Source organism: Talpa occidentalis, unplaced genomic scaffold, assembly GCF_014898055.3.
Source record: "Talpa occidentalis isolate TD23 unplaced genomic scaffold, MPIMG_talOcc4v2.1 talOcc4.7, whole genome shotgun sequence".
NCBI classification, from domain to species: domain Eukaryota; kingdom Metazoa; phylum Chordata; class Mammalia; order Eulipotyphla; family Talpidae; genus Talpa; species Talpa occidentalis.
Window position 1 is genome coordinate 11,763,524 of NW_023605083.1, and position 19,913 is coordinate 11,783,436.

A 19,913-nucleotide genomic window follows, 5' to 3' on the forward strand; every position below is an offset into this window, starting at 1 on the left:
TACAGGTAAAGTCCCAGAACTCCATATGAAACAGCTTTCTATACAAAGTTTCCCTCCCCCTTTAAAAATTAAGACACTTTAGGGCTTATTTTAAAGAGGAGACATTACTTCTATGCTCATAAACTATCTATATAAATAAACTTTGATTAGTAATCAAGACTGCTATCAAGCAAGGTCTGACACTGAAGAGTGAAAATAGTGGCTTTCCCCACCAAGTCTGAATAAAATGGAAAGATGTTACACACTCTTCAAAATCCATGTTCACAGTCACACTGTATTAAAGTAGAACACTGTCAGACAAGCTTGTAGGACACACATGCTTCAATGGTGGGGCTACAGTAGCAGCCACACAGCCCAGCCTTTCCTCTCTGCTAGCAGAGAGGACACTGAAGGGCTTCAGGGAGGAGAAAACCATCAGCAAGCACTATAATTCAGTGTGGGGCAACAGTCTCTGGGCCTGGGGCTCCATAATGGCAGCTGAGCTGCATGAAACCCAGCACAAAAGAAATGACATCCTTCACTGAGCTGATTTCTGAGGCTTCCTAAAGTGACTGAGGGTTTATGCAACCACTGGTGAGAAGAAAGTACATCTGGGGGCCTCTCTGGTGGTGCAAGGGGTTAAACACTGCACTATGAAGTTATCTGCAGCCTCTGCAGCATGAGTTCGATGTCCGGCCAGGGAGAAACCCACATGGTGCATCAGACCTCTCCTATCTCACCTGCTGCTTCCCTCAGCAGTGTATTTCGGTCAATCTGCCTGTTCTGTTCCCCACTCTGTCTCTGGTGAATCCTCTCACCCCCTTGCATCTCTGGCCTATACCCCAGCTCTTGTATGCACAAATAAATAAATCTTAAAAAAAAAAAAAAGAAAAAAAAGAAAGTCCATCTGGGTCTCTCTGAAACCTGAGTGTGCAAGGGCCAGAGACCCTGCGCTTTGGTATATCATTAAGTTGGTGTGTGAGAATACATGTGTAAAGTTTAATTATTTTCCTCTGAGGAAGTCTATAAAATATGTATGTGTATATATGTGTAGTACATAACTGTTTACATTTGTCATATTTCCTTTTTTTCCCCCTTGGAATGATAATTTTCTCCTGGTGAGAAAACTAGCACAACATATGGAAGGGTGAAGGTGTGTGCCCCAAATTACAGTTATGTAAATGATTGGCAAATCAACAAAATTAAAAAGAAGTCTCAAAAAAGAGAAAGTTAGCATAAGTGCTCTAATAATTGTCTTTTCTTAAAGACAAAACATAAGTTTTTTACTCTATTTCTATCAACTCATAGACTGAGTGGGAAGAGAAGCAGAGGGTCCCTAATTTATGGGACAAAAAAAAGTCTACAGATCGTAACATGGCGGAGTCTAGCACTGGACAAGGGCAAGTGTTAGATGGTATCTCGGTAATTGCTGTCATTTTAAAGTAACTTACTTATGCTAGGAATTGTGTTACACTCTTAAATCAGGGGTTTTATGTTTTGGGGTCTTATGGTTTACATGTTTGTGTCTTCCCAAATTCATGGTGAAATCCTAATCATTCCATGGGGTGATTTATCAGATGTGAGACTTTGAGGAGGTGATTAGATCAGAGGACAGCCCCCCTAAAATGGAATTAGAGTTCTTCTAAAAGAGAGTGCAGAGAGCTGGCCCATCCCTTCTGTTATATGGGGACCTTGCAGGAAGCCGGCAGAGGCAACATGGACGAAGGTCCTCCCTAGATCACACTGGTGCTCTGATCCTGGACTTCCAGCTGCTAGACGTGTGAGAAATAAATTTCCGTTGTTTATAAGTTAAGCAGTCTGTGGTATTTTGTTACAGCTGCCTGAATGGACAAAGACCGTGTGTGTTTGTGTGCATGGGTGCACATGTGTGAACTTTAGGGGGATTAAACCACGAACTTTCTGAAATTATATGAAAAATTTCACATGTATGAATTTTTCTAGAGGGGGTAATCTACAGTTTCCATATGCTTTTTTAAAGAAGCACCTAATGTAGGAGGAGTAAAAAATAATAGCTTTAACTCTATTAGCTCTCTTTGACAGGACCCTCCCCCACTCCTGATATGGATAATCCTTATTTTGCAGGTTTCTGCATACAGACCAACATCTGCGTCTAGCAAAGTTAAGTAACTTGTCCAAGGTCACATGGTGGGTAAGCAGTAGAGCCAGCATTATCTGATGTCTTCCTGGACCAAAAGCCTGTGCTTTATCAGAAGCTCTAAGATGGAGAGAAGTGAAAGGCTATTGATTTTACCTTTATGAACTTAACTTGATGGGGGTAGGTTACCCAGCCACCCCCAACTGGGTCTAGAGGAGGCAGCCAACCTCCAGATGTTTACCTAGGATCAGTAGCTGGGTGTTCTCAGTCAGCTCCCCATGCAGATTGGCTGCCCGGCAGGAGTACAGGCCCTGATCCGCGGAGGACACATCTGTGAGCAGCAAGGAGCCCTCGTGCAGCTGTTGAGGGGATCCCAGTTTGCTTTTATTCCTGAACCAAGTGACTTCAGCTTCAGGTACACCTAGGAAGAAAAACAAAAAAAACAAAACAAAAACCTCATGACTAAACACATTCGGAGGTTGCTAGTGAGGCATTTGCAGTCCCTTGGCAGACATCTGCCTGGGAATCTTCTACCATCCTTTGGCTAAACTAATATCTTGGATATGTCCATAAGTAAAAATAACTAGGACATCAATCTATGCTGTTAATAGGAAGGGCGGTGGAAGAGGCTTGGCCTCTTAGCGGGTGGAAGAGGCTTGGCCACTCATGATGTGATGCTATTTATTGGCCTGGGCTGATTTGGTATCTTTATGATGTATGTATTTTCTGTAGAAGTACTATACTTCAATAAAAAGATAAAAGCTATAAAATGCTAATACACACACAGGTACACCAGACAGACACAAGTTGCTAGGTTCTTATCAGAGTTGGCACTATATATATATATATATATCTATATATCTATATATCTATATCTATATCTATATCTATAAATAAAACCTATACATTTTCTTACAATAAGAGAACACAAGACTATGGTATCAATAGCACCATAGAAAAAGATAGAAAGAAAGTACTCTGCTTCCTCCTCAATCCAAGTTATTGTGAGAGAGAGAGAGAGAGAAAGAGAGAGAGAAAGAGAGAGAGAGAAAGAGAGAGAGAGAGAGAGAGAGAGAGAGAGAGAGAGAGAGAGAGAGAGAGAGAGAGAGAGAGGGAGGGAGGGAGGGAGGGAGGGAGGGAAGGAACTGGGGAATTGGATGGTATGTCTTTGGGAATCAGGCTCTGTCCTCTAGGGGTATTATGGACTGAAGGTTTAAGCTCTCCCCCATCCCCAAGTTGATATGTGGGAATCCTAACCCCAGTTAGGTGGTAGTAGGAGGTGAGTATATAGGATCAGATCTGGTTATGTGATGAGGACATTAGTACACTTACAGGAGGAGAGCAGAGAATTAGCTCTCTATCATATGAGGGAACAGCAAGAAAACAGCTGACTTAAGGCAGAGAGAGAGGCTCACCAGGAGCTGAATGTATGGGCTGGCAACTTCATCTTGGAATTCCCAGATTGCAGAACTGTGAGAAATAATCTTCTTTTAAATCACCCAATCTATGGTATTTTATTATAGTAGTCTAAGTAGATCAAAACAAGGAGGCAATCAAATTCCTTAGGAAATTTCCCTGTGATTTACATGGTGAAGCAGAGCCCAGCTAGGACAAGTCTCCTAAGGTGGTCTGCATAGGAGGTCGAGCTCTGAGTGAGTGAGGAAACAAAAAGTCTGTGGGATTAATCCAAGTCTCTGGGAAACATAAAGCACCAGCCCTTGTACCTCCTAACCACTGACCCAGCTCACAAAGCTTACTCAATGAACTCTTGAGCACACATCCAGGGCATGTTTAGAATGTTAAATCCTGGTAGATAGGAGACAAAGCCAGGAGCAGTCAAAGAGTGAGACCTTTTCATTTGGCAGCATGGACAGTGCTGCCCTTAGTAGACAGCCTACCATTGAGGACACAGATGCCTTCAGGGAATTGCCCCTGTACCTATTACTTGTCCTTCAATCTAATGAACAAAATGACCTTGCAGTCTACTCTGTAATACCCAGCTCAACAGCCCTCATGATGGTCCATAAGCACCTGCTATTCCCGAGCTCCCAGTGATAGGAAGTGGGGTTGGGCTGGGAAGATGGCCTCATGTGTCCTCACTAACAGTGAGCTACTTTGTGCGATTTACTAGTGTCCTGACTGCTTGGCTACCTGGGGTAGAGTTTCCCAGGCTTAAAATGGTGGCCTAAAGTGGTTGCCAAGTGTCTGGTCAATCTATAGGCCCTTTCTTCCTGTTATCCTCAATGATTGTCAGATCTTTTCTTATATTCAGATTACCCTTAATTCAGTGTGAATCACCAGGGAGTACCATACTGGCTGGAAGAGGAAGGCAACAGAGAATTGGATATGGATCCTTGTTCCATCAGAGAAGCCTGTACAATGATGCTCAGGTGCATGAGCAGGGTTGGTTGGGTCTTTAAATTGACCTGGAGAAAAAGATGTAGGTGAGAGGCAGAAAAGTTAATTTTTCACTCTAGCACCACTAGGGAGAGCAAGAGCATCATGATGCCCAGGCATGCCAGTTTGGACATTGGACTCTAACCTCAGTTTTTACCTGAAACAAACAAACAAACATAATCCACAGCATCAGAAGAAAGTCTCTGAAAATAAGTTGAAGAAAACATTCCCAGTCACTTCTCCCCGAAATAGCACAAGGAAAAATGAGATTCTACAAATGCTTCAATAAGATTTCTACAAGTATTTCCCTTGCAACACATAGTCCTTGTCTCCTGCACCTGCCTTTGGGGAAGGGCTGTGGGTAGCAAGCACGTAGTCCCCAGTAGGAACTAAGGCTGTTGCAGAGCAAGGGAACTGGACTAAAACAGCCTCAGTTTCACTGACAAAAGGGTGATGGCTAACTGCACAAGGGAGCGAGTGGTCCATCTACATGCAGATGGAGTGTACAGTGTGTGTGTGTGCAACACAGACAATCCTGAAGCAAGGCAACCCACTGCTCGCCATGTGTCCTTCTCTTGTCAGGGTCTGTGCTCCTGCAGGGCAGTCTGCAAAGAGATACAGGGAGGAGAAAATGAGGTGGGAAGGGGAGGATGAGGAAGGGGGAGGGAGAAAACCAGGGAAGGAGCGAGACCTGGCAGCTATCTCCCGCTTTCCCAGGATGTAGCTATCAGCTTCTTCCAGTCCTGTCATCACTCTTTGATTCATGCCTCCGTGAGCTCAGGTCTGTAACCTCCAGCTTTGTTAAAGTAGAGCCATAGAAGTGACAGCAGCGCCAAGAGAAGAGAAACTATGTAGGAACTGGTCTTCCATATATTATTAGGGAAGCGCTCCCAGAGGCACTCGGGCCCATGGGCCTGCAACACGCATCTGCCCATGGAGGACTTAGTATGGTGTCACATTTTAGAGGCTTCCTGCAAGTGGGACTGGTAGGCTTTAAGCAAAGAATGACACCAAAAAGATGTATTGGATTCTTCTCAGTCCTTCCATGACTTGCTCTGACATATTACAAACAGAGTGAGAACAAGGGAAGAGGAAAAATAAATGAGGCATCATAGAAGTCTTTTTTCTTTTTCTCTCACGATTACAATGACAGGCTAGAAAACATCACCATTCATTGTGTGTGCCAGAGTCCCTCAGAAAAGTACCAGGCAGATTTGCCTAACGTGACCTATGGCATACCCAAACACCGGAGTACACAGAGGCAAAGATATCCTGACTATGCTCAAGGGAGGAGAACATTTACTGAATGGGTGCTATAAGCAAAGGATTTTATAGATATATAATCACATTTTCACAGTAATCCTATAAGGCACTATTATTAATTCCATTTCACCAGTGAGAAAAGTAGCACTAAAAGAGATTAAGAAATCTGCCTAAAGTCACATTAGTTTGGGTCCCTGAATGATTACTGGGGATAAAGTCTCTGTTTCCTGATATTCCTCACCCCGTGGCCAATCAGTGACCTACACATAGCAAGGGGGGGATCCAAACTCACACACTTGATGCCCTGCAGGCTGTCTTAGCAACTACACAACACTACCTGCCATCTACCAGACAAATTCTTTAGAGAAGAGCTGAGTCACTGTACAGTTGTTTCTGAACTGTGAAATCCTTAAGTGTTTTTTACTTTCAGAATTAATCTTTCTGTTGTAATTGTAACAGCAAGATTATTGTTAGGAGGGAGGTTTCCAGAACCCATGTGCGCTGGCTGTGTTAGCTCTTTTCTTGTTGAGAAGCTCAGTCTTAGACTGTGGAAGATTGCTTTTTTCTAGCCTGTTGTGATGTGACAGCACATTCTACAGAAAGAAATGTCTGAAAAATGACAGAAAATACACTCTACCACAGAACAAAGTCCAAATCGATGCTGTTGACAAATGACTTGGACTGGTTCCATGCTCTGGACTCCTGCTATGCTTTGTGTCTAAAAAAGGGAAGGAAAAGAAACCTGACTTACTTTCCCCCCCTTTGTGGCATATCTTATCAACAACACAATACTCTCCCTGTGGCTTGAAAGGATCAATAAATGAGTCTGGGCATAATGGGTTGTAAGTTGATATCATTAAAGGATTAGTGCCTCTAATCTCCACTGAGCTGCCAGGTATGGTGATGCTACATTATTATTTTAATCCCAGACAGGATATTCTTCTTAACTAGACCACTTGTTCTATTTGGAAGGCTGCTTGCTCTATGGCAGCTTGTCAACATCTCAAGGTGGGGCATCCACTGAAAGGTGCATCTTGACAAGATAAATTCTAGAATTTTCTTTGATGGCTTAAGGCAAGAAAAGGAATGGATACACTAACTTAAATGTCAGCCTTCTACATTTTTCCACATAGATTGTGGCAGATACTGGTAGTTGTTCACAAAACCAGTCTTCTTCTTTTTCCTGGGCACCCAGGTAGGGTACCTCCCTTTTAGTTGTAATTGACCATGTGACTAAGAGGGAATGTGAGAACTAGTAATGTGTCCTTTTTTCAGGTGTGGTATTTAAAAACCTTCCCAACCATCTTCCACACTATTCTTTCCCTCAGCTGGTTGACAGCATAGAAATAACCACCAGGGAGTCCCTGGAAGGCGTGTGTGCAACAGAACAGAGCCAGCATTTTACAACATTCTATGTGAGGCAGCTGACCATGAACATTCTGGGCTTTTAGGTAAGCAGTAGCAAATTCTAATGTGTTTGACCCACTACACATTTGGGGGTCAACCTAACTAAGAGTCTACCCTACCCTAGCTAATATGCTGTGCATCATTTATTCTTTAGTTATTTATTTCTACATCATTAGTCCTGACAATTTTATCTCAAAAGTTAGTCCTTTAAAAGCTTCCCTTGCCCTTAGGATACATCCCAAATTGTACAATGATCTACTATAATATATAAGACCAAGCCCTTACAGTATATAAGACCACTGCCCCCCATGTCCCTGCCACTTTTTTCTCTGCTCACTGCACTATAACCACACCAGCCATATTTTACTCCTTCAGATAGAACGTGTTCTTGCTACCTCTCTCACTTCCTTTGCACATCCTGTTCCCCAGGTCTGAAATATCCCCTCCTTCTGCAACCCTTTATCTCTTACTCAGTTTTTTGAACTCTTATCAAATAGACAACTGTGGGAGTTGGACAGTGGACTGGATTGCTTTTCGAGAGAGAGCTGTCATATTCAAAGCTTAATACCTTGTATGCTTAAGGGTTGGAAAAAATCTGTGAGGCTGCATTTACAAGTAGAAAGCATACGTGTGCAAAAAGTTATTTAAGGAAAAACTGCTAACAAGGAAACATGTAAGGACACAAGTTACTCTTTGTAATTATGTCATATTCTTAAAGTAGCCTATTCTATAACCAGTAAGGGAGCCCAAAGAGGCACTTGTGGCAGCAAAGTAAAGCAATTCCTTCTGTCATTAGAGCTATCAGTATTTTGGAGACTCACAGTTAAACTACGTAATCAAAATCAGGATCTTTTACCACACACATTGAATTAATATCTTATTTTTAAACGAGGACAATGGAGTGGATTTAGTTTATTACCCATGATTAATAAAGATGAGTCTATTCATAAAAATAAAAATAAGGACTATAATGTACATGGCCAGGCAGAAACTGGACGTAACAGCCTAGATCTCACTTCAAGGTTGCCAAGAGTGAGTCTCTGGATGAAGTTGGAGAGACAGACACCCAAGGAGAGTTGGCAAAAGCTGGTGTAGTACGTGGGACTCCCCATGGCTCTCCCTGGATTCTGGTTCTCTCAGAATCTGGTTCTTTCTTTAAATTCCCAATTCCTCATGTTACTGCCTTTGGCTCCCCATTCTTTTACTCCTTCCAATCCCAAGTCTCAAGAGCATACCCCAAATGGCCCATTATATCCAGTCAGTGTGCATCTCGCGCAGGCACTCGGTGAGCTGGTGGGAGCAAGTGCTGGTTCTGCCCGAGACTCTGGTCCCTGCAGGGAGGGGCAGCACGTTCAGGGGTCAGGATTTCTCTCTCACTCCCCAGATGGGAATACAGGGCTGCAGGGGTTTGGGTCTAGGTTTCATTGAGGAAGTTGGACACGCAAGTGTAGGGGAGATTTACAAAGAAGAAACTCATGTGTGATGACAGAGATAGATTTACATTTCTGGCTTTCTGGAGCTACCAGAATATTTTAAAGAAAACAGACCTCACTGTTCTTTGCAAACAACACACTTTAGGTTAAATTTCTTCCAACTTATTTTAGGATGAGTTCTCTGGCTTTAAATCTCCATGGAGATAGATCCTCTGATGATGGACTGAGATCTGATGAAGAAGCCCCAGAACAGGAGATGCCACAGTCTCCCCACCTGCAGACAGGGAGTGACAGGGGAGCCCTGGTTTGGGTGCACCACAAGAGAGTCCAGGGCTGCACCTTGGCACAAGATACCCTCCCTTCTTTCCATTGTGCGAGTGAAAACCCTTAGGATCAACATCACAATGTCTGGTGCACAGAAAGGGAGACTTAGCAGTTAGGCTTTTTGCCTCTACATTTGGTGTTTTCTGTTTTCTTAATGGATGGTAAATATCTTTATAAAGAGCTTACCAGCACCTCCTAATGTCCATCATTCCCCCACTTCCTGTGCCTTTCTTTTTTTAAATTTTTTTAAAAGATTTACTTATTTATAAAAGAACTGGGGTATAGTCAGAGACACGGGAGGGTGAGAGGATCTACCAGAGACAGAGCAGGGAGCAGAACAGGCAGACGGACTGAAGACACTGCTGAGGGGAGCAGGGGGTGAGACAGGAGAGGTCTGCTGTGCCATGTGGGTTTCTCCCTGGCCAGCTGGGAATCGAACCCGTGCTACAGAGGCTGCAGACAGCCACACAGGGTAGTGCTCAATCCGCTGTGCCACCAGGGAGGGCCCTCCTGCCTTTGCAAGGCTGACGGGAAGACAATGTCTATGTCACAACTCCAACAGTCCTCGAGTTTTTCTTGATGGCTCTGACCCACTTCTGATGTGGGCAGGGGCCTGGGTCCTGTGGTTCTCACCTCCACCATTCACTCACTCCTCACCTTTCTCCCACCACTGCCCTGAGTTTTCACATGGTAGTGGCCTGTTTAGTTTTTAAAGAAATGGCTCTATTGTTTTCAACCCTAGTTGAATCCTTTCACATTCCCTAGTTTCTCTGTGTCCTTGCCACTGTTTAATGCAATCACTAGTTTTAATTTTAGTCATTATGGTAGGTGTGGAGAGAGATCTCCAGATGGTTTTATTTTGCATTTCCCTAGTGGTTAATGATGTTGAAAATCTTTTCAGATGATTATTTACCATCTAAATTACTACTTACTCCTCTAAACTACTATGGTGATTTCTTTTTTTTTAAAAAATAATTTATTTTATATAATTCTTACATAGTTTTTCATTTTCGCACAATGTATGCATTTTCATTTTGGTTATATTCCCCATACAATTCCCACCCCCCTCATTCTGACCCTAATCCCTCCTCTCCTCCCCCTACCCCCCACCCCTCCATAGTGTGTCTCTGATCTATAGTTGCTTGTTGATTTTTTCTTTATTATAATTAGTCTTTTTCCTGGTCCCTTATTCAGGTTTTCTAAATTTCTGCTATGAGTGAGACCATCTGATATTTTTCTTTTTCTTTCTGGCTTATTTCGCTCCATCTAAGTTGCTGCAAATTGCATGAGTTTATCTTTTTTGAATGCTGAGTAATATTCCATGGTGTATATGTACCACATCTTCTTGATCCAGTCATCTATTTTTGGGCATTTGGGTTGTTTCCAAAGCTTAGCTATTGTAAATAGTGCTGCTATAAAGATAGGGGTGCAGGTGCCCTTTTGAATTAATGTTTCTGTGTCCTTCGGGTAAATATATAGTGACTTCTGAAATGACCTCTCTCAACCAGCTGCCTTGCTTTGATCTATTTTATGCATTGTTGGAGACTCACTCTTGTGGAAGCAGGGGTCCTTCATGTCCCTCTCCATATCAGCCTTTTGTTTTGAGCTGCCTGACCAAGCATTCAAGCTCTTTCATGGAGAAGTTGTAACCCACCTGACTGAAGTTTAAAGTCCCCTCACACCATTTCTGTACTTAGGGCTCCATCCAGACTCAATTATACACTGTTCCCTGATGCTTTGCTACATCTATGAATTTCCTCACACTCTCATCCAGTTACAATACCCTTTGCCACCATCTTTGAGTGTTCACATTCTGTCAGGGCGAGCCTGACATAGTTTTATTTTATTTTTTATTTTTAAAAGCCACCTCTTTTACCACATCTATCCTAGTAAAAATTAATCCTACCTTCCCTAAACTTCTGTAGCACTTTCCACTTTCAGAGTAACTGGGGTTCATGCCTTGGCTTTCTTACTGGCCTTGAATCCTCCAGAACACGTTATCTTTTTGTTTGCAACCACCAAGCTAGCACAGGACTCCATTATCATATGAAAAAATGAATTAACACATGAAAAATTTCTCACCGGCAACCTGGCAGTTAATGGTAACGTTCACTCCCCGCACTGTTTTGATGATGCCACCCACATCCACCGTGATGGCAGGTTCTTCAGTGTTGATCACAGTCATTCGCGATGCTTTTACTAGTGGCTTCCCTGAAGGGGAGAAGGAATAAGAAATTTTACTACAAGGTGGCGGTGGACCTGGAACACACCCTTGAAATATGGGATGACTGACAATGGACAACTGGCAGACCCAGGATTTTATCCCTAACCATGTTTGACTTTGAAAAACTTGTAACTGCACTACCCACCTACCTACACACCTACCTACCAACCTACCTACCAAAGAATTATTAGGAGAAAAAAAAAAAAAAGGATTGAAGAATCTGAGGAATAGAGCATGATTTCCAAATGTTGGGCTGGTCTATACATTTCATCATTAAATGAACAAATGAGTCTATACATTAGATTTTTAAAGGCTTATTTTTAAAAATCAAACTTTTAACTTTGGGATAATTGTGGATTGACATGCAGTCATAAGAAACAACAGTGAACAATCTGGTGTACCTTCTCCGCCCAGTTTTCCCCAAAGTAACATTTTACAAAACTAGAGTACATTGTAATAGCAGGAAATTTGACATTGATAAAGTTAAACTAAAAAGCATTACTATCAGTTCAAGGAATCTTTCTGCTTTTGCTAATCCTACCTTCATCCCTTGGCAACCATTAATCTGTTCTCCATTTCTCTAATTTTGACATTTCAAGAACATTGTATAAATAGCACATATAGTATGTGACCTTTTTTGAGTGGTTATTTATTTTTTTGCTTAAAATACTTTTCTGGAGATTCTTCCAGGTCTCAAGTGGTACCACAGTTTTATATGTCATAGTTTGCTCCCTTTTATTGCTGAGTAGTATTCCATGGTTTGGATACACCACAGTTTATTTAGCCAGTCACCTGGACAGACATCTGGCTGTAACCAGATTTGAGCTATATAAATAAAGCTGCTATAAACATTCTTGTACAGGTTTTTTTGTGTAAACATAAGTTTCATTTCTCTGGGATAAATGCCCAGGAGTGCAATTGCTAGGTCATGTGGTAGTTGCCTGTTTAGTTTTTAAAGAAATGGCTCTATTGTTTTCTATGGTAGCTGAATCCTCTCACATTCCCACCAGTAATGTATGAGTGATTTAGTTTCTCTGTGTCCTTGCCACTATTTCATGCTGTCACTAATTCTAATTTTAGTTATTCTTTTAGGTGTGGCAATCTCAAAATGGTTTTGATTTGCATTTCCCTAGTGGTTGATGATGCTGAATGTCCTGTTAGGTGATTATTTCCCATATTTATATCTTTGGTGAACTGTCTCTTCATGTCCTTTGAATATATATCCTTTCTTTCCTTTGCACTATATTTTTTTAATGGAGGGAACATTGGCTTACAACTCTGTATATGATTCAGAGATACAATTCACACCTCTTCAGATGTATGTTACCATATGGCATTTACCACACAGGCACCCATATTCTACTACTGCAGCCCATGGGGCCACTCCCCTCTTTGTTTGTTCCCCTTCTGGTAGCCTCAGTTCTATAGTCAAATTTCTAGGGTTTGCATTGGTTTGGTTTTGTCTGTTCCCACCTCGACTTTTATTTTTCATTGTTGAGTTTTGGAAGTTCTTTATATTCTAGATACCAGACCTTTGTTAGATATGAGATTTGCAAAGATGTTCCCCTAGCCTGTAGTAGCTTCTTTTTTTATCTTAACAAGATCTTTCACAAAACAAAAGTTTTTAATCTTGATGAAGTCCAATTTATCAAGTTTTTCCTTAATGGATCATTTTGATGCTAAGTCCAAGAACTGGTTACCTATATGTAGAACTTAAAGCTATGTCCCCTAAAAGTTTTATATTTGTCTGCGATATGCTTTGAGTTAATTCTAATATAAGGTGTGACACTTGGGTCAAAGTTCATTTGTTTTTTTGCCTATGAAAAAGACTAATTATAAAGTAAAAATCAAAATCAATAAGCAACTATAAACCAGAGACACACTATGGTGGGGGGAGGAGGGAGTAGGAGCAAAACAAGGGGGGGTGGGAATTGTATGGAGACTATAACCAAGATGAAAATGCATACATTGTGCAAAAAATGTAAAATTATGTAAAAAAATATTAAAAATGTTCAATTGCTCTAATACCATTCATTGAACAAGCTATCTCTTCATTACTTTTGCACATATGTCAAAATAAGTTGGGCACATTTTTGTGGATCTCTTTCTAGGTTCTTTTGCTTTGTTTTGTTTCACTGATTTATGTGTCCGTCTCTCTACCTATAAATGCAGTCTTAATTATTGTAACCATATGATTAATTTTGAAATTGGTTAGGTTGATTCCTTCTACTTTACTATTCTTTGCCTCTCTACACAAATTTTAGAATAATGTCAAAAACTTAAAATTTTTTCTGGGATTTTGATAGTTACATAAAACCCGTATGTCAACTTGGGGTGAAATGAGATCTTTACTGTGTTGAATTTTCCAATGTATCAATACTGTGTGACTATTTGATTTTTTTTTTTAAAATTGAGGTAACTATGGTTCACAAGACTGTATAAGTTGTAAGGAGTACAGTGTCACACCTTGACAAATGTCTATACCAGACTATGCCCCACCATATAGGCCTGGTCACCATGCACTAGCGTACAATTGACTTCCCTACACCTGCTCTACCTAGCCCACCTCTTCCTTCCTGGTAACCACCCCTGTCACATCTAAGCATTTATTTCTGGTTTGTTTGTTCATTTGCTATTTTTTTAGATTCCATATGAGTGAAATCATATAGCACTTGTCTTTCTTTTTCATTTCTTTTATCAGAATTTTGTAGTAAACTACATACATGTCCTGTGCACATTTTGGTAGACTTTACACCTAATTATTTGGGGATTTTTTGAAGGATATTCATTGCTACTATACAGAAACACAGTTCTCTTTTATATATCCTGTGACCATGCTACCCTCACATATTAGTTCTAGGATGTTTTTGCTAGAGTTCTTAGTATTTTCTAAGTTGGTGACAGGGACAAATTTTATTTTTTCCTTTCTAATCTGCAGGCCTTTTATTTTCTTTTCTTGCATTATTTCACTGGATTGAACTTCCAGCACTATGTTGAATAAGAGTGGAAAAAGTGGGCTTTTGGAATGACAAGTGATTTTCAACTGAGACACAGATATTTCATATTGTATTATGAAACTCTGGATCTTATTTAAACCTGTTTTAGCTAGCTTTTCCCCCTGCTCCCTTTGCCTCTGGTAAATACCATTCTATTGTCACAATCTTACTCAGAATGGGGAGCAGTTCTTGGAAACTGCAATCTTTAGTGAAACAACATATTATGGAACCATGCTATTTTACTATAGACTAGTTGATATAAACAACAGTAACAATACTATAGCATATTTCTGGTGACGAAATGTCACAAAACTTCTAAATAAGGACCCTAACCACATCTAATATTAAACAATAAGTTGCCTTCATTCATTCCTTCATTTTCTAGTCCACTTATTCCAGCTCAGGGTCATGAATGGCTGGAGCCTAGCCAAGTAGCTAGGGAGGACCCAACTCTAGACTAGATACATTCAAGCAGTCACACATTTACCCCCACTCCCCTTAGACCAGAACACAGACACACCAAAAAATCCTAACGTGCACATCTGAAGAAAACCTGAAGAAAACCCAAAGAAGGGGGAAATATGCAAACACCACACTGAGCATGGATAGGATGGGAATTGATTTTGTTTCTCATCAAGTGACAAGGAAACAATGTTGAAGGAAATGATGTTTCAGGACCTGCTATGTTGATCTCATCTCCCTATCCATAAAAAAGCTCCTCAGCTTTAATTCCAGATACACTTTAATAAATACACTTTAAATATAACCATGCTGTTGCTTTACTCCAAAGCTGCCATCTTCTCTGACTGGCCTGAGAAAACTGGGACTCTCTACTTCCTCTCTTCCTTTACTACTGTCTCTTAGAACAACCAGAATAATTTTTTTCCTAAAACACAAGTCAGATCACTCCTCTGCTTAAATTTTCAGTGCCTATTTTTTTCAGTGAAATTAGAAGAAAATTTTAAACTACTTTTCATGACCAACCATCCCCTACATACTCAGGCACAGCTGTCCGCCCTCTTTCCTCACTACAGCCACACTGCTCCATCAGCCACTGTGCTCCAGCCACACTGGCCTTCCATCCTTCTCCAATACATCAGTCTGTCTTGCGCCTTGCTTCCCTTGCCATCCTGTACCTACAGACTTCTGCATGGCTCCGTTCTGTTCCTTTATGTGTCCATGCAAATATCATCTCCTAGTGGGGTCACTTTTAACCACCCCATCTAAAGCATGTGCCCCTCTACTCCCCTGTCAGCCATTGTGTATCTTAACGTAAATTTTTTCTCTGCAAGCAGAACTATCAGATTTCATGTGTGTGATTTCTGCATCCTCTCTGTCCCTGCCCTGCACCTCCACAAAAATAGGAATTATGTCTCTTGTTTTTTTTCTTTATTCCTGTCATCTTCTCCTGACACATAATAGGTCCTCAATAAATATGTAGCACATGACTATATGTGTGCATATGGTATTCTCTGAGCATTATCTGAACTTCCTCTTATTTTTATAACAACTCTGAGAGAAGTAAACAATTTTAATTTTTTATATAGAAAGGAACCAAGGCTCAGTAAGGCACCATACTTTGTCCAAAGTCACAGAGCAAGCAAGCAATATGGCTGAACTAGACCCTAGAACTTTGACCTAAAGTCCAGTAGCTTGTTACCGGGGGCCCCAAATCTTTGAGGACTGGCTCTCTCAGAACCCCCAGGGGACTTGTTAAAAACATAATCTGTCCTGCAATAATATAATAGTTGCCTCACTGTGTAATAAAAACAACAGTGCAGATGGGGAAAAGCAGGTTGGGGACTAGAGAGTTTTCCCTAACAAGACTCACAATTATCAAGTTATTTTTCCTTTAGGAATGTTTAATAAAGGTCGTTTTTATAGCTGCAAGTGTATAGCTATAAAATTCAAATGTCGCTGAATTAAATCCAGGCCTTAATTAATTATATTGAGTTTTTTCTGAGAAGCAATGGCCTTTTGTCCTGTCACTAGAGGCACTGATATTAGCATGAACTGCTTATATTGTCCTACTACCTCTGTGATACTGAAGGACAACTACCTAAGGGTTTATAATCAATAGTAATCTATAATGAAAACAATGTTTCTTGATCAATTTATCCTTTATATCTACTAAAAAGATGCATTCTGCACTGGAATGCGCTGTGGGCATTTGCTTGTGTTGCTGCACCTATTTCCCCGCCTGATCTGCACCCACTGTGTGTCAGGGTCAGGGCAGGGCACGGAGTCCTACTCCAGACCTACTTGACCTAAGTCTTGGGGGGATGAGGTGCAAGCTGTGGCCTCCGATTTTTAATGAGTTTCTGGGTAATTCTGATACACAGCCAAATTTGATAATTAATGAGTTATATTCTTCTTTAGTATTTCTAGATCTGATTTTTCTGATTCCTAGTGAGAATTGGGAAACCTCTTTTGAGAGATCCCTAGTTCTTCATTAGCAAATTTCACCTTGGAGCTCTTATTTTAACAGTCAACTAGACAATAACAATAGCAACATGCCTACCTTTTTGGGAGCAATCATCTAATCATTGGGAACTGGTATGTTTGTGCTCAATTACTTTCATAGTAACCAGAATTACTTTATGGACATTAACTAAGAAAAAATGAGGGAGGCAGAGAGGGAATAAAATGATAAATTATATGTTTTTGCTAAGAGAATACTAAAAAAAGGTCATGGTGTGCTGCACCAAGAAGGCTTTCACCATAGGCAAAACAGAAAAAAAGTGCTGAGGCCAGCGGCACCAGAGTCCCCACCATGCAAGCTGCACCAGGACAGCCCCTTGCTGAGCCAGGCAGCAGTGCTGTCCCTGCAAGTCAGATCAGCCAGATGATATCAGTGCTCGTTTATGGTCACAGAGTTTACAGATAACTCATTGAATCTGTAAATCTGTGTTTAGCTGAATGAGAGCTAAATACAGAAAGAGATTATACCTAGTTTTGCATCCATACACCTTTAAGAAAAACCAAGAGAGAGAAACAAAGCCAAGTTTTTCAATGATAAAGTCTCATATGGGGAATCAAGCCCCTCTGAGAGTCAGACATGGAAAAAGGCATTACGAGAATCATTCTTGCTCAGGCCTCATCATATCCCTTAGCCTTTGGACTATGTTCCTGTTTGAAGCAATATAGGAGGGGAACTACAGCTTCACTGCTCAGCAAACTCAGATCTTGAACAAAGGGTGTAGCTTATACACATGTGCCTTAGACCCTGTATCTAAGGGTCTGAAGACAACTGGGGAAGGAAGGCCACCTCATGATGGCTTCTCAGCAGAGGTGCTCAGACAACCAGTCACTGTCCCAACTCTGAAAGACAATGCTCAGAGGGACAGGCAGGGACATATGAGCAGCTCCATGAGCAAATGCTCACCAAGCATTCTAGTGCATGTATGACTCCCAATAAAACCAAAACCCAAAGGGAAAAAAAATCTGAACACATGCGCTTAAAAATATCTTTGGCCTAGTACGAAGGTGATTGAAAGAGGAGCCAGAGGAGATGGAAGGTTTGTTTTTTATTTTTGAGTGAGGCCAAGAACAGAGAGCATTGTAAGAAACTTTTCTCAGGGCGGAAGTCCAGGCCTCTGCTAATAGAAAGTGTGCTTTCATCAGCATGATGCCTCCCGTGTTTGAAAGCATGACAGTGACTGATTTGCTATTAACTAAATTCTATTCTTCTTCCTGGGGACACAGCTGGGTCATTTCCCCTTCTCTCTGCAGGTAGGTGTGGGCAAGGTACTACTGAGTTCTAGCAGATCAAGTGTGAGCAGAAGTGTGACATTTCTTGACCCAAATCACAAAACCCTCTTGTGCAATTCTTCACTTTGGACTTTATGTGAGCGAGGAATAGTCTCATATTTTAGCCGTTATATATTTATGGTTTTGTTGGTTACAGTAGTTAGAAAATGCTAATTAACCCAAGTTTAATGACTATTTGTTGATTCATTAAATGAATGAATATAGTGGATTTTCTTCCAATTCTTCTAATATTATGAGCCACAAATGTCATGTGAAAATAGTTCATTACCTTCCTCAGTCACCAAGAACAAATGTACTTCCAAGTCTTCAGATCCTTACTATTCAGCTAGAGGCAATGTGTGCTGCTCTGAAGACCTGCTGAAAATGACTGGGATGCTGGGTCATGACAGAAACAAGAACTGCAAGAAGCAGGTTTGGAGTTCACCTGAGAGTTCTAGAAAGAATACATAAGTGGCAAATTTATGTCTGATACTGTGATGCCTAAGCTAGCAATTGGAAGAGTCTTCCCGAGCTTCTCAGATATGGAACTGGGATATGTTCCCAGGACTGAGCAGCAGAATGAATTATCAGTTAGTGGGGCCTGCTGCGGGCACGGACACTAGGAGTGGAGGCTGCCTGCCCAGTGTCCCAACTCCATCATTTCCTAAGGACCTCAGGCTAGCCAATTGATTTCTTTGGGCCTTAGTTTTCCACTTTTGTGGTGGCTGAGAGGAGTAAGTATGTTAATGCATATAAAACTGTTAGAATCATGCCCTAGCATAAGAAGAGTACAGTATTTCTCTATAACTATGAGAAACTGTGTTGGGGACTTCTGATAAACTAAGAACATACACAGGAGTGAAAATTAAAAAAAAATGCAAAAAGATCAGAATAGAGAAGAGGGAACAAATCTGTTAGTGAGAATAAACTGCTTCTATTTTGAAGAACTATGAGGGTTTCAAGAAAATTGAAAAAAATAATTTAAATATGATGAGTTCTCCTAAAAATAGCATCAGTATCTGGACAGAGAAATTTCATGTGCTTTCAATACCTAAATCTAAAAAAATTGCATTTAACAGATTTAATCAGTGCATGAGGCCTTGGAATAAGTGAGAGTATTATGTGATGCCGAAGAACTGTCAGCCTCTGTTTACTTTGCAGTTATCACAGGCTCTCCGGAGCAACTGGAGTGAAATTGGTGAAAACTCCCTGGAATGAGAATTCCCTTGTGGAAGAATTGAAGATCTCAAGAGTAAATAAAGTTTAATAATACTGTATCACATACCTCAAAGTTGCTATAATACTGTATCACATACCTCAAAGTTGCTAAAGAACACCTTAAAAGTTCTCATCACAGAAAGGAAATTCTTAACTATGCATGATGATGAAATTAACTAGATTTATTGTGATCATTCTACAATGTATACAAATATCATTATGTCCTATACTTAAAACTAATACAATGTTCTACAGCAATTACACTTCTTTTTTTAAAGATTTATTTTATTTATTTATGCATGTAAGAGCTGAAGTGCAGGCTAGAGGTATGAAGGGGGTAAGAGGATTCAGCAGAGATAGAGTGGGGAGCAGAACTGGCAAGATCAACTGAAATACACTTCTGAGTGGAGCTGAGGGTTAGACTGGAGAGGTCTGTTGCACCATGTGGGTAGCTCCCTGGCTGGGGATTGAACTTGTGCTACAATGACTGTAGATAACTTCATAGTGCTGCGTCTTAACCCCTTGTGCCACCAGGGAGGCCCCTACACTTCAATTTTAAAAGTGTTAAGGGAACACGGTCAATATGAACCTATAAAAGTTCATATAAATCTCATTAACATCTTATAGGGGGCCTCCCTGGTAGCCTAGGGGTTAAGTCTCAGTGTTATCACTGCTATAGCCTGAGTTAGAGCTCTGGCCAGGGAGCAAACCCACAGCAGACCTCTCCTGTCTGGCCCGCTGCTCCCATCAGCAGTGTATTTCAGTAAATCCTCCTGCTCTGCTCTCTACCGTCTCTGTTGAATTCT

At 40.9% G+C, this 19,913-nt stretch overlaps 1 protein-coding gene across 5 annotated transcripts in view; it reads right to left on the bottom strand.

Moving 5' to 3' along the window:
- ADAMTSL1 (ADAMTS like 1) overlaps positions 1–19,913 on the bottom strand; it is an 861,052-nt gene that overhangs the window by 54,127 nt on the left and 787,012 nt on the right. For all 5 annotated transcript variants that reach the window (XM_054689145.1, XM_054689144.1, XM_054689147.1 and 2 more), the window contains 2 exons: positions 11,002–11,130; positions 2,337–2,516 (listed from right to left, as the gene is read on the bottom strand). In XM_054689145.1, coding sequence (XP_054545120.1) covers positions 2,337–2,516; positions 11,002–11,130 — 309 coding nt within the window. The remainder of the gene's footprint in view (positions 1–2,336; positions 2,517–11,001; positions 11,131–19,913) is intronic.